Source organism: Manis pentadactyla, chromosome 2 (assembly GCF_030020395.1).
Source record: "Manis pentadactyla isolate mManPen7 chromosome 2, mManPen7.hap1, whole genome shotgun sequence".
Classification (NCBI taxonomy): domain Eukaryota; kingdom Metazoa; phylum Chordata; class Mammalia; order Pholidota; family Manidae; genus Manis; species Manis pentadactyla.
The window spans coordinates 65,982,174-65,994,041 of record NC_080020.1 but is presented as its reverse complement, the minus strand read 5'-3'; the positions used below and the strand labels follow the sequence as shown (position 1 = coordinate 65,994,041).

General features: G+C 44.6%; 1 protein-coding gene across 2 annotated transcripts; it reads right to left on the bottom strand.

Moving 5' to 3' along the window:
- Positions 1–2,989: 2,989 nt before the first annotated feature.
- GLRX (glutaredoxin) lies at positions 2,990–11,442 on the bottom strand. Of its 2 annotated transcripts, none has more exons than XM_036925784.2 (3): positions 11,157–11,442; positions 5,661–5,780; positions 2,990–4,067 (listed from the first exon to the last, which is right to left on the bottom strand). In XM_036925784.2, exons 1-2 carry the CDS (start codon positions 11,361–11,363, stop codon positions 5,667–5,669), a joined length of 321 nt encoding a protein of 106 aa, XP_036781679.1. In that variant the 5' UTR covers positions 11,364–11,442; the 3' UTR covers positions 2,990–4,067; positions 5,661–5,666. The 2 variants fall into 2 exon arrangements, with proteins under 2 accessions (XP_036781679.1, XP_036781678.1); XM_036925783.2 differs by having other exon boundaries at positions 2,990–4,064.
- Between the last annotated feature and the right edge of the window lie 426 nt (positions 11,443–11,868).

Below are 11,868 nucleotides of genomic sequence, written 5' to 3'. Positions count from 1 at the left end.
CAGACGGAAAAAAGATAATGCAGGAATCAAGAAGGCAGCATTTCAAAAGGCCCCAACTACAGTTACCTTTGAGAGAGAAAAAAAGTGATTGTATCCATAAAACAAGATGACAAGAAAACAAAACAAAACAAACAAATGAGAACAAGAAAGAACTGGAAATAAGAAAAAATTAGTTGGAAAAAATTCAGTAGAACCTTAGGAAAATTACAATAGCCTCAGAGAGAGATAAGATACTACATTCATGAAATGGAAACATTCCTATAGAAAAGGAGCCCTCCGATAATACTGAAGAGCTATGGGAAATTAAAACTGATGTCAGCAATTAAAAACTCAATAGAAAAATAGGAGGATAAAGATGAATAAATTCCTTGGTGGGGGTGGGAGGGAAAGGGATTGAAAATAGGAGAGAAAATATAACAAAAATTTAAGGATGGGTCCAGGAAAGCCAATATCTGCTTACGAGAAGTTCTAGAAAGAGAGCACAGAGAAAATGAAGGGGAGGAAAGTATCTACAAAATACTCCAATAAAAGGTCCAATGAGCCCTCCATCCCTTCAAGGAGCCCCCAAAATATATAAAAATAGACCCTCACCAAGGCACATCACTGTGATATTTCAGAGCACAGGGTCCAAAGGGAAGATTTTGTAAGCTTCCAGAGTTTAAACAAACAAGAAAACCAAACAGGTCATCCCCCAAGAGCAGGAATCAGAATGGTCTCTGGCTTCTTAACAGCAGCACTGCAAACAAGACAATGATGGCGCCTCAAACTTCTGGAGGAAAATGATTTCCAAGCAGATATCCATACAAGCTGTGAATCAAAATTGAGGGTAGGATAAAGATACTTTCGGACAAGTGAGGTTTCAAAAAGTTTACTTCCTATTCTTTCTTTCTAATAGCTCTGGAGGGTATGGTTCTCCCAAATGAAGAAGGCTAAACACAATCAGCTGACTTCCCTTTGATGTTCATTCTCCCCTTCTTTCTTTTAAGGCAGACCTCCCTCAGTTTTAGCAGGGCAAGCGGCTTCCCAGCAGGGACTCCATTGCCTAACCTCTGCTTCAGCCTGGTGGGGCCAGGAACTAAGTACTGAACAATGGGGTGTGAGCAGAAGTGGTGCCTACACCCCCTGGGTTGTTTTGACTTCATGGAGCAAGGCCACCTGCCTGCCTCTGGACTGTTAGGTGAGAAAGGAATAAGCTTCTATTATAATCTTGTATCTGTTACAAGAGTTCAGCTGCGACAAATATGTATGGGGCCCAAGAAACAGGAGATCCAACCCAGGAGAGCGAGACATGGAATGCCCACCACGACAGTGAAAGAAGGTGCCAGAAGGGGCTGGTGCTCAGACATAGAGGGCAACCAGTCCAGGCTGGAGCAGTCTATTGCTCTATGTTGTGGGATCTCCTATTGTATTTTTTTTTTTTCACTAACTTGAGGACAGAATGTTCAAATGAACCTGAAACAGATCCTTATCTGTTCTTAGTTTGCCTTGTGCTCATGACATTCCTATTCTCCATGCCACATACTTGGCTAGTGGAGAGGTATGGGTTTGGCCCACCCCCATGGAGGTGGTGTGCTTTGACCTGCTCCTGATAGCATGGAGGTGGGGCTGGGGGGTGGCCAGTACCTGTTCACACAGTAGCCTCCCAGACCACGGGGTGCCCAGTGTTTCCAGGCCTTACTCAGGATCACCCCTCTAGGAAACTCCTAGGCAAGCCGAAGCCAGTCCACATCTCAGAGCCTCTGTTCAGCTCATCTCCTGGGGCTGATCATCTGATTGTGATAATGCCGTGATTTCCTTCCACAGCTACGTTGGTGTTTGCTATTGCTTTTCAAAACTAAAATGTGTTGCTTAGGGACATTATAAGGAGTAAGACTATAAAGAGCAGCATCAGAATGATTGCAACAAAAGTGAGCTAGTGATTATACCTCTGTGGTGGGAGGAAGGGGACACCTTTGGAAGGGGCACATGTGCCTGAGAGGTGCTTTATCAGTACTCTAGAAGCACCCTGTTAAGTAGGTGCTTTATTAACCTAGGAGGTGGATATGTGGGTGTTAATTTAAGTAGGTCCATACATTCTATGCACTCATCAAACTGATGAGTGTGTGGCCAGGACTGGGGTTTAGGCAGAGTGGAATAGGAAAGACTTCTAGTACTGTTTGTCATTTTAAGCCGTGTGCAGAAATTGCTTTGTTAAAATAGAACTTCTCTTCTGGAAACTGGGAACCCAAAGATGTTTAAGTTGAGGCTCTTACCTTCGAGTATTTCTGAATCTGGTAAGAGACCAGTACAGATGATTAACTAAATACAACCTGATAAGATTTGTAAATAACTAAATTCAGAGTGCTTTAGGATACAGAAGAAGCAATTGCTTTTTCTAGTCAAAGGGCAGTGAGAGGAGACGGTAGTATAGGGGAGTCTCTAAATCAGACCTTGGAGTTTGAAAGTAGAACAAAGGAGAAGAAGCACCACCTTCATTAGTATCTTTATGAGTACTGGAAGGACAAAGCACGATGAGCAAGAACAAAGAAGTTTGAAACAAGTACCAACAAGAGGGCTGGTGTGGGGAGCAGGGTGCATGCAGGTCACACACTGCACAGCCCCAAGTGGGAGGCACCCACAGTGTGGGGCAGTGCAGCACCTGCACCCCAGCCACCCACAGCAGCCTGGTGCAGGTGAGTGGCAGAGCCTTTGAGGGAAGGCAGAGGAAACCAGAAGTACAAGGAACTGGGTGACAAATGGGAAATAGAATGTGAACTGAAAGACTATTAGTGAACCCTAGACATTATTCAATAGGCTAGTATTGACATATTTTATTCAAATAATTTGTTATTTCAATATGAAATTTAAGAAGTCCATCAATGATTTGTACTCATTAAAGGACAACAGTATGTGCCTTTATTTATAATGGCAGGGGCCAAAAATGAATAAAGCTTTAATTTGGTATGTTTTGCAATGAGATCATTCCTTAAAGTCTTAATATAGAAAAGAATGGGTCAAAAATGGGCAATTTTTATTAGAAAAGAAATTAACTGTACACACTAGATACTGCAGAAGGAAATTAACTTAATCCAGAACAAACTTCACAATAAGGGATTCTTACGTTTTCATAGAGTGGGGAAATAAGGAGAGAAAATCATTTAGGCAGTATTTCCCAAATTTGGCTACTTTCACAGACATATTCTTGGGAGAGGGGATTGCAAGTTTCTTTGATAATGTAACTCTATGTTTTACTTTTGTTCATCATCTAAACAAAGTAATATACACTTGTTCAGGATTAGCTGGATGACCATCCTATATAACAGTGTCGCCACAGGGCTGCAGCATCTACACTTGTGCCTCTGTTCCCTGGGGCACCAAGCGAAGACCAACATGCTTAGCTTTTCACGTGTGTTTCTCAAATTGGGTCCTCAAGACCCTTCATGAAATTGTTGAAATTTCCTATGAGATCTGTGAGTTGCCGAGGTCAAGAACACTGGCTCAGACTACTGATTCTCAGGATAGGATGGAGTGCGGTAGGGATGGCGATTGTAGAGACACATGTAGTTTGAAAAAGCACGTTCAAAATACTGATTTCATAATACAGACTCTGTGAAGTCAGACTCAACAAAATTATTTTCAGGCAGTAGCAGAAAAAAACCAGCTACAGAGTCATCCTAGTGGGCCTGGGATAAACCTGGTTGAGCGACAGTGGTTTAGAGGTAGAGGAGTTCTAGCACACAGAGAACAGTAGGAAACATGTGCCAAAGGGAAAAGAAAGCCTTCTGGGTCATTGAGTGAATCCTTGTTATGGTCCTGTGGAACCCGAAGGGCCAATCCAGAAGAAACCTTACACTTCCATCAACCTTCTGTGGTTTGGGGCAAGTCAGTCCACTTGTAACACTGAGTCAAAAGAAGAAAAAGCTGTTTTTGTCCAAAAATTCCTCCTTCCTTTTTTGGTTAATGCATTTCAGAATTTTAGCAAACAGTTGCTGTAGTTGGGAAAGGGAGCCCCAGGTCTGTCCACCAGGAACTGCTGTCATCATTTGCAACGCCTCCAGCTCTCAAGGGAGATATCAACCTGGGGTCTGCTGTGCCAGGGAAAAAAATACAAGAATTAGATTTTCTTGGAAAGGTAAATTCTCCTCATGTCCCATTCATTACCAGGTAGCTTGCTCTTGCAATCTGAGCACAATCTATGACAGAAGGCCTTGAGATGCAGTAGCCAGCAGAATACTGAGATCATATAATGGGGAAGGGTAATGCAAACAAAGTGACCTTGTGAATATGGGGAACTCTACAGCTCACACCTACGTAGGGGTGGTTGGGGAAATAGTATGTCCCACTCTCCCAGGAAAATCAATAGTTTTCTTCCATTCTTAATATAAGCCTAAATTGCCTCCAAGTGTCCCAGAAGAGGAAGCATTTGGCACCACAGCTAAGCTGGATTCTGAGTGCCTTAGTGCATATGGGGTGAGGCCAGAAAGTGAACCCAAACAGACAGTGTTCCCCTGCCATGATGCTGTTGGGGGATTATAATTAGAAGGTTTATTAATACTGACTATTTTATTTCAAGGGATTCAGTTGTATTTTTTCATACTTTTTAAAAAAGTCTTTTAAACTTCAGTTGCTATCCTGAGTAACCACCACAAATTATACATACTCATTGCTCAGAGTAAGTTATTAATTAGTGGGCAATAAATACCCCAACAAAGAAAATTTTGGTTGAAAAACCACTACTTTCTCCTCTGACTAAAAAACCCACTGAGTCTCTCTGTGTATGAGTCAGCAGAATTGGCCTAGTTAGAAGCTAGCTAGCACTAACAGGAACTGGGAGACAGAGGAGTGTATCAGACCCCAAAAGTATTCTGGTTCTTTTCTAAAGAGTTCATCACTCTATGGGTTTCCATTCACCAAGGATCTCCTTTAGGTTACAGTTGTAGAAAACTTTGGGCATTTGGGAAACCAATTAGATTGAACTGATTTGTAGTGTGAACACAAGTAAAGCAATAATTACCTTGATTTCACATTGCACTTAGAATAATCCAAACTGTTCACCAGGGCCTGTGCACTCTGACCCCTGCACATGTTACTATTCTTTCTTCTTCTTGTACAACACTCAATCTGCTCTTGCCTGTTTTCTGTTCCTTAAATATTCCATATTTGTTGCACCTCAGGGCCTTTGCACTTGGTGTTTACTCTGCCTGAAAAGCTCTTTGGCTTCATCTTTACATGGCTCTCTTATTCTTGTCAATCAGGCCTCAGCTCAACCAGTCCCTCTGAGAAAGGCCTTCCCTCACCATATTAGCTAAGTTTGCTCCCCACCCCCTGCCATGTTCTATCACATTTTGTTTGTTTCCAGAATTATTTACTTACCTGTTTTTGATCTGTCTATCTCTTTAGGATTTAAGTTCCATGTTATCTTTTCATTCATCACTATATTCCCAGTGCCTTGTATGGTGTCTGTCACATAGTAAATGCTCAATATTTGTTGCATGAGGGTTGAATGAGAGGATTTCCTCCCATGGACACAATCGATCCCTTTGTAAAATGGGAAACTCATAAATGATGTTACACTTCCTGAAATCATTCTTTCCCTAGACAGAGTGCCTTCCTAGATTATAATGAGACATGGCAGTAGAATTTCACCATTTCCCAGAGTTCCTGGCCCACCTATTACTCACCTATAATTATTGTAGGGCTCCAAGTTGCTGTAGCCGCATCAACAGTTCCCCCCTCTCATGCATATTTATTAGATCATTGCATCCACCTATACAATCTTTACCAAAAAAGACTCGAGGTACCTAAAAAAGCAAACAAACCGGGACACTTAAGGATTTATTAGGTTAGAAAGAATGACCTCTTATCGTTCCTCTAAATATTTCCATGATCCAAAATATTTCAGATTAATTTACAACGTCCTCATGTGTATTCTTTGAGGTCAGAACTTTTTTATAAGCATAAAATTATTTATTAAAGAATGTTTTTAAACCAAGATATTACTCACATTGAGTGTGCTGTGTATGAGATTGTTTAACTGTTCAAAGTGATTTAAAAACTTCACTCCACAGAAACACATTTCAGAGAGAACTGTGGTGGGCTGCAGCTAGACCACCCTGAGTTAATTCTGATTTCTCTGCAGCTGGGATCACACTTTGGCCCTGAAGTCAAACTGTGGCAACCAGGAAGGAATTGGTTTCTAAATACAGCTTGAAAAGTGTTTGCGTTAGGTTTGTGTCCCTGACTTTAAGATTCACAGTCCATTAGTCATCTCTGTGGTGTGGGCTCTGTCCTCAGCTGGGGGAGGAGTGGTGGTGGTGTCTCAGTCCCTTTCTTTAGTCCCCGGCCCATGATAAGATGTCTAAGTGCTGCAGCTCTGGGAGCTAGGACTGCTCTGGTTTCACACCTGGTGGGTCACCCAGGTCAAGCCAGGCGGACAGTCATTATAGTTCAGAATGCACTCATGTCCTGTCACACACACACTCAGGATCCCTCCCTGCTGCTAGGTACAGGCACATTCCAGAATTGCAGAGAGTTTTGAGACTCCTGAAGGAGGAGCAAGTCTCCTCATTGCTGCCCAGATCCAGGCCAAGGGTATCACAGAGGAACTGACAGGCAGTGAGGAAACCAGCACACTAAGGCCCCCTGAGTGGTGGGAAGCAAGCAGGTGCTCTCTCAGAACACTAGGAACATACCAGAAGGGCCGGACAGGTGAGACAGAGGCTGTAGGAAACTTCTGAAAATTCTCAAAACTTTTGTTTTCTCTCAGAAGGCATAGTAATTAAAATGAATTTTTTAAAATGTGAGAGATGAGAAAAAGGGCTGAATTATTTCAGATAAGTCCTTTTAGTATTTTTATTAAGAAGGGGGTCTGGGTGGAAGTGGGCTTTAAAAATCAAGGCCAAAAATTAAAAGAATCCTGCACCACGTTACCAGGCTATTTCTTTGTGCTGAGAATGGGACTGAGTTCCACTGAGGAAGCCTTGTCGGGTCCTGTTCAGTCACAGAAGGTGCTGCCAGAAACCCAGGTTTTCCCCTGGGTTCTAGCCATTATAAAGCTCCCCTTTCCCAAGTGCTGGGGGCCCCTTGGCTCCTGTCTCCCCAGGAGCACGTGACTATGGTTGCAACAGTAAATAAAACTGCATCCTAATATAATTTTACTGTAATTTTTCTGCAGTAAATTATTTCATATTTTATATTCTATGACATAAATATCATTTTAAATAAAGAAGAGATGATTCAGTCTCGAACTTCTGTTTTCCAAAAGAACTGAGCAGCTGTCACTACTTCTATAGCTTCCCACATCTCCACCTTTGACCAGGGTGTTGGCCAAAAAGGTTCCAGTTAAGGTAGTTGTAGAAAATGCCCTGAGAAGGAAGGAGTCCCTTCCTAAGATGGTGGTTCTCAAACTAGACGGAGCATCCGAAACACCCAAGGTCTTATTAAGACCTAGATTTCTACTCCTCCCCGCCAGATTTCTGACATAGGAGATCTGGGTTGGGACCCAAGAATTTGCATTTCTGACAAGTTCCTGGTTGATGCTGACTCCACTGCTCCAAGAATCACAGCTGCAAACTCTGGGTGGATACTGAGCCGGTCATTACCCGCAAGGTAACGGAAGCTCTGAAAGCGCACAACTCCCCAATAGCTCCCCACTGCCTGAGACAGGCCCTGAAACACAATCTGGCCATATCCTGGGAGGAGTTCTGTGGACACCATCTGGCCAAGAAGCTGGTTTGCCGTAAAGCTGAAAGTCCCGTGTCCTCACACTGCCCCCGCAGGCGAGGTACCAGCCAACCACGTGGAAGCGCACCAGTCCTGGGCATCCCTGGAGGAACTGAGCCGCGGCTGCCCCGGACAGCGGGGAGCTGTGGTGACAGAGCAGGAAGCCGTTGGCTCAGCTGAGGAAGGGAGAGGAAACACATCCTCTGGGCCTTCCCCTGCTGGCCTCCTCCCCCTCTCCGGAGGAACTTGAGAGTGTGTTATCGTCAAGCAGAAAGGGAACTGCCACCATAAGAGCAAGCTCGGCCGCCCTGGGGCCGGTCCTGCCCTGCAGTAGGTCTCTCCAGCCCCAGCCTGGCCAGGGGCATCGGCTGTGCTCTAGGGTTCCTGGCCGGGAGCTACTCGGTCACTTCCTAACACTCCTCACCAGCTTCTGGCTACATCCCACCTACAAGCTGCCACCATTTCCCGCCTGAGTTACTGCTATGGACTCCAGGTAGTTTCCCAGCTTCAACCCTCACCCTGGCCTCTCCCACAGTCTTTTCCCCACAGCCACCAGAGTGACTCTCTCAAAACTAAGTCAGATCATATCACTCCTCTGCCCAAACCCTTCAGTGCCATCTCATCTCACATCACAGCCACAGTCCTTAGGACAGCTTGAAAGGCCCTCCCAATCTGTACCCCATTGTCTCTTAGACCTACTATTCTCCTACTCACAATGCTCCAGTCACACACACCCTCTCGTCAGGTACACTTCTACCACAGGACCTTTGCACTTGCTGTTCTCACTGCCTGGAGAGCTTACCCCTAAATTTCTGCATGCCTTGCTCTCTCACCTCCTTTAGAGATCTACTAAAATCAGTGAGGCCCTAATGGCTCCATTTAAAGCTCTACCTTGCTGCCTACCGCCTATACTCTTTCCTACTGAGTTTTTCTCCACAGCATATAACACATACCACCTTCCAACATAGTATTTCATTTGTTGTATTTATTAGAATGTAAATTCCACAGAGGCAGGAGCTTTTGTTTGTTCAAGGTGGTGTTTCCAATGTCCAGAAAAGTGCCCAGTATATAGCGGGTGTTTAAAAATATTTATTGTATCCAGCAAAATTATCCTTAAGAAGAGGAGAAATACTCTCACACACACAAAAGTTGAGGGATTTGTTGCCAATAGATCTGCCTTACAACAACTATTTGAAGTTCTGAAGAGAGAAGGAAAATGATACAGGTCAGAAACTCAGATCTACATAGAGAAAGGAAGAGCATGAGAAAAGCAATAAATGAAGGCACAGATCTAGAAGCTGTGGCTATAGCAAAACCAAAACAATTTCTCCAAGTTCATAGCCTGAATGAAGGGATCAGTTTCTGCAATCAGTCAAGTCCTGCTGGGCTCCTACTATAGGCATGTCAATCATGGTAGGTCACTACAGGCTCCCACTGTATGCAGATCACCATAGATTATTATAGGATGAGTAGGGTAGCAATTGCTCTTAAGTTTTCAGTCTCTTTGAATGTAAACTCTTCATTGTTAGGGATCATGAAGCATATAACTTTAAAGGATTTATTCTTCTTGGAGGAATGCATTCAGAGCTCAAGAACCTGTGAAAATATTTTTAAAAATTCATAAAGTTCAAGACTACTAGAATAAAAACTGTTGCTTTACAAAGAAATGAAAAAAAATGTGTTGAATGAATGCATAAAGAGGCTTGTTTTCCCTACTAGGCAACAGGCTGCCATGATGGGACACATAGCTCCTACTCCCTGTTGCCAATTGGAATTACCTGTGGATCTTTTTTAAAAATAGGAAATAAACTATTTTTGTCCAGAGGTATAATTGACAAATAAATTTTTATATGAGGGATACAGTGTCATGGTTTGATATATGTGCACACTGTGAAATAATTACCACACTCAGGTTAATTAACACATCCATCACCTCACAGAGTTACCATTCACATGTGTGGTGAGAACATGTAAGACATACTCTCAGCAAATTTCAAGCATACAATACAGTACTCATCTACAGTCACCATTTTGTACATTTGATCCCCAGAATTTATTCATCTTATAGCTGAAAGTTTGTACCTTTAATCTAGGGGTCTTTAAAAAACTACTGATATCTGGCTCCTGCCCCCGACATTGCTATTTAATTAGTATGAGGTATGACTTGGCATTCAGATTTTTTTTAAAGCTCCTTAGGTGATTCTAATATGCAGCAACATTTGGGAACCCCTGGTTGAGCAGGGGTGAGGTGGTGCGGTGGGGGATCCATCACAGTGGGGTACGTGACAGGGCTCTCCCTGCTCCTTCCTGCTCAGGCAGTCTGCAGCGCCAAACATCAGGCCTCCCTTGCCATTTTGTCCAGGATATCCCAGAGAATGGGATCTGGAAACAATAGCCTAACAGGTTTAGCCTTTTTTTTGGACCAAGATGCTGATTGCTGACTGGAGGGGCAGTGAGAAATAGCCTCCAATCTATGTACTCAAAATCTTAAAATCCTGCAAGGCAAACTAAAACTGAACTAGGACATGTGCTTCCACAAATCTATGTCCTAGAATGTGCATCCTGAACGGGAACTTGGGTGAGCTGGTGGGACACCACTCAGAACGGCCACAGGCCTTCTGGTTGGCTGGGTACCCACCAGAAGTGGTTTCCACCGAGGAATCCTTTTCAGATAGAGGAAGCATCTTAGGGGGACCCATGGCCTATGCCTAACCAAGGAGACAGGTGACCTCCCATATATTCTGGTCTTGCAGCCGAGGAGCTCTTTTGAGGGTCACAGAGGCAGTGACTTGCCCAAGATCACAGAGTAAAGCACTGAGAGAGCCAGGCCAGGAATCTGGCCTCTGGACAGCCTACTGTGCATGCCTAGAAACGCCCCGTAATTTATAACAAGAGGCACATAGGGAGCCATTAAATTTTTCTAGTGGGAGGAGTTAGATAAGATGTGGAAGAATGAGCTAATGAGGTTGTGGTTAAGAGATCCTAGATAAAAGACTGAAGGACAGCAATTCCCACTTGGCCCAATGAACAGATGATTCCCGTGCTCCGCAAGGGTAAGGTACAGATCACAGCTGGCTCCTCACCCCACCCTCCACCCGCCCACCACCACCACAGCAGGCTGAAAACTGTCATTTTATGGCAGTGCTTAAAACAAAGACTCCAGAAAACTCCGCGCCTCCCTGACAGCTGCAGGGCCCACTGCCCCTGCCCCCCGTCACAATCGGCTTGCTCCTCCTTCTGACCGGAGGAGACCTTGGGCTTAGCCCAGCTGCCAGTTCCAAGAGAGCAGTGTCCTCGAGCACCCTCCCCCACCCTGCACAGCCCTCGGACGCCTTGGTGTGGAGCCCTTGCTGTGCCCTAGAGAAAGGCACAGGCAGAGGCTGCTCACAGTTCTGAGAGAAACAGGAACCTGGGAGCCTTCTCCCCAGCCTTTCAGAGCAAAAGTCCTGTCTCACCGTTTTGGCTCCTGTGAGCTGTCCCAAGTAGTCCTGAATCTTCTTTGTGTCACTGGTGGCTGTGATATCTACAAACTCCAAGCACCCTCGTTTGAAGGGCAGTTGGCTGAGGAGCTCTTGGGTCCTTATGCAGTAGGGGCAGGTGGGCTTGATGAACACAACCACCTTCCCAGGCTGGATCTTGCTGTTCACAAACTCTTGAGCCATGCTGACAGGCTGCTGCCTCCAAGGAAGGAATCCTCCGCTGCAGGTATTGCTTGGGTACACACTGGCAGCACAGCCAGCTGGCTCTCATTTAAAGGAACCTCCCTGGAGGAGGAGTTTCTTGGTAACGTGCTCGATTTTTTAAAGGGACAGACAGCCCTGTGTCATTTCAGTCTGGTGTGATTCACCAGCCAGAGAGGCCAAGGAATGTGTACCAGTATGAAGCACCATCAGTCATGCCCAGGGTGACACTGTTGTCCTTGGGGCTTTCAGGAGCCCGTGCCCTTTGACAGAGAGCAGAGTCAAATCACCCTCTGGGGAAGCATGAAATGCCCAGACTGGCCCCAAGGAGGGGACTCCGTGGGCAGTGACTTCTTAGGAGTCAAATCTTTGCTTTCCCTCTCAGAGACACGGTTTTTTAAAACATGTGCAAACAATCATTCAAGAAACAGAGCACATTTAAATCATCTTTAGAGGAAGTGAAATTTAAATTGTGACTTTGCATCCA

Bases quoted from the DNA above. Each gene is read 5' to 3' on its own strand.
- GLRX (XM_036925784.2), bottom strand. From the start codon at position 11,363: ATGGCTCAAGAGTTTGTGAACAGCAAGATCCAGCCTGGGAAGGTGGTT. The intron at 5,781-11,156 runs GTGAGACAGGAC...TTGCTTTTTTAG, and splicing joins AGCTCACAGGAGCCAAAACG to GTACCTCGAGTCTTTTTTGG.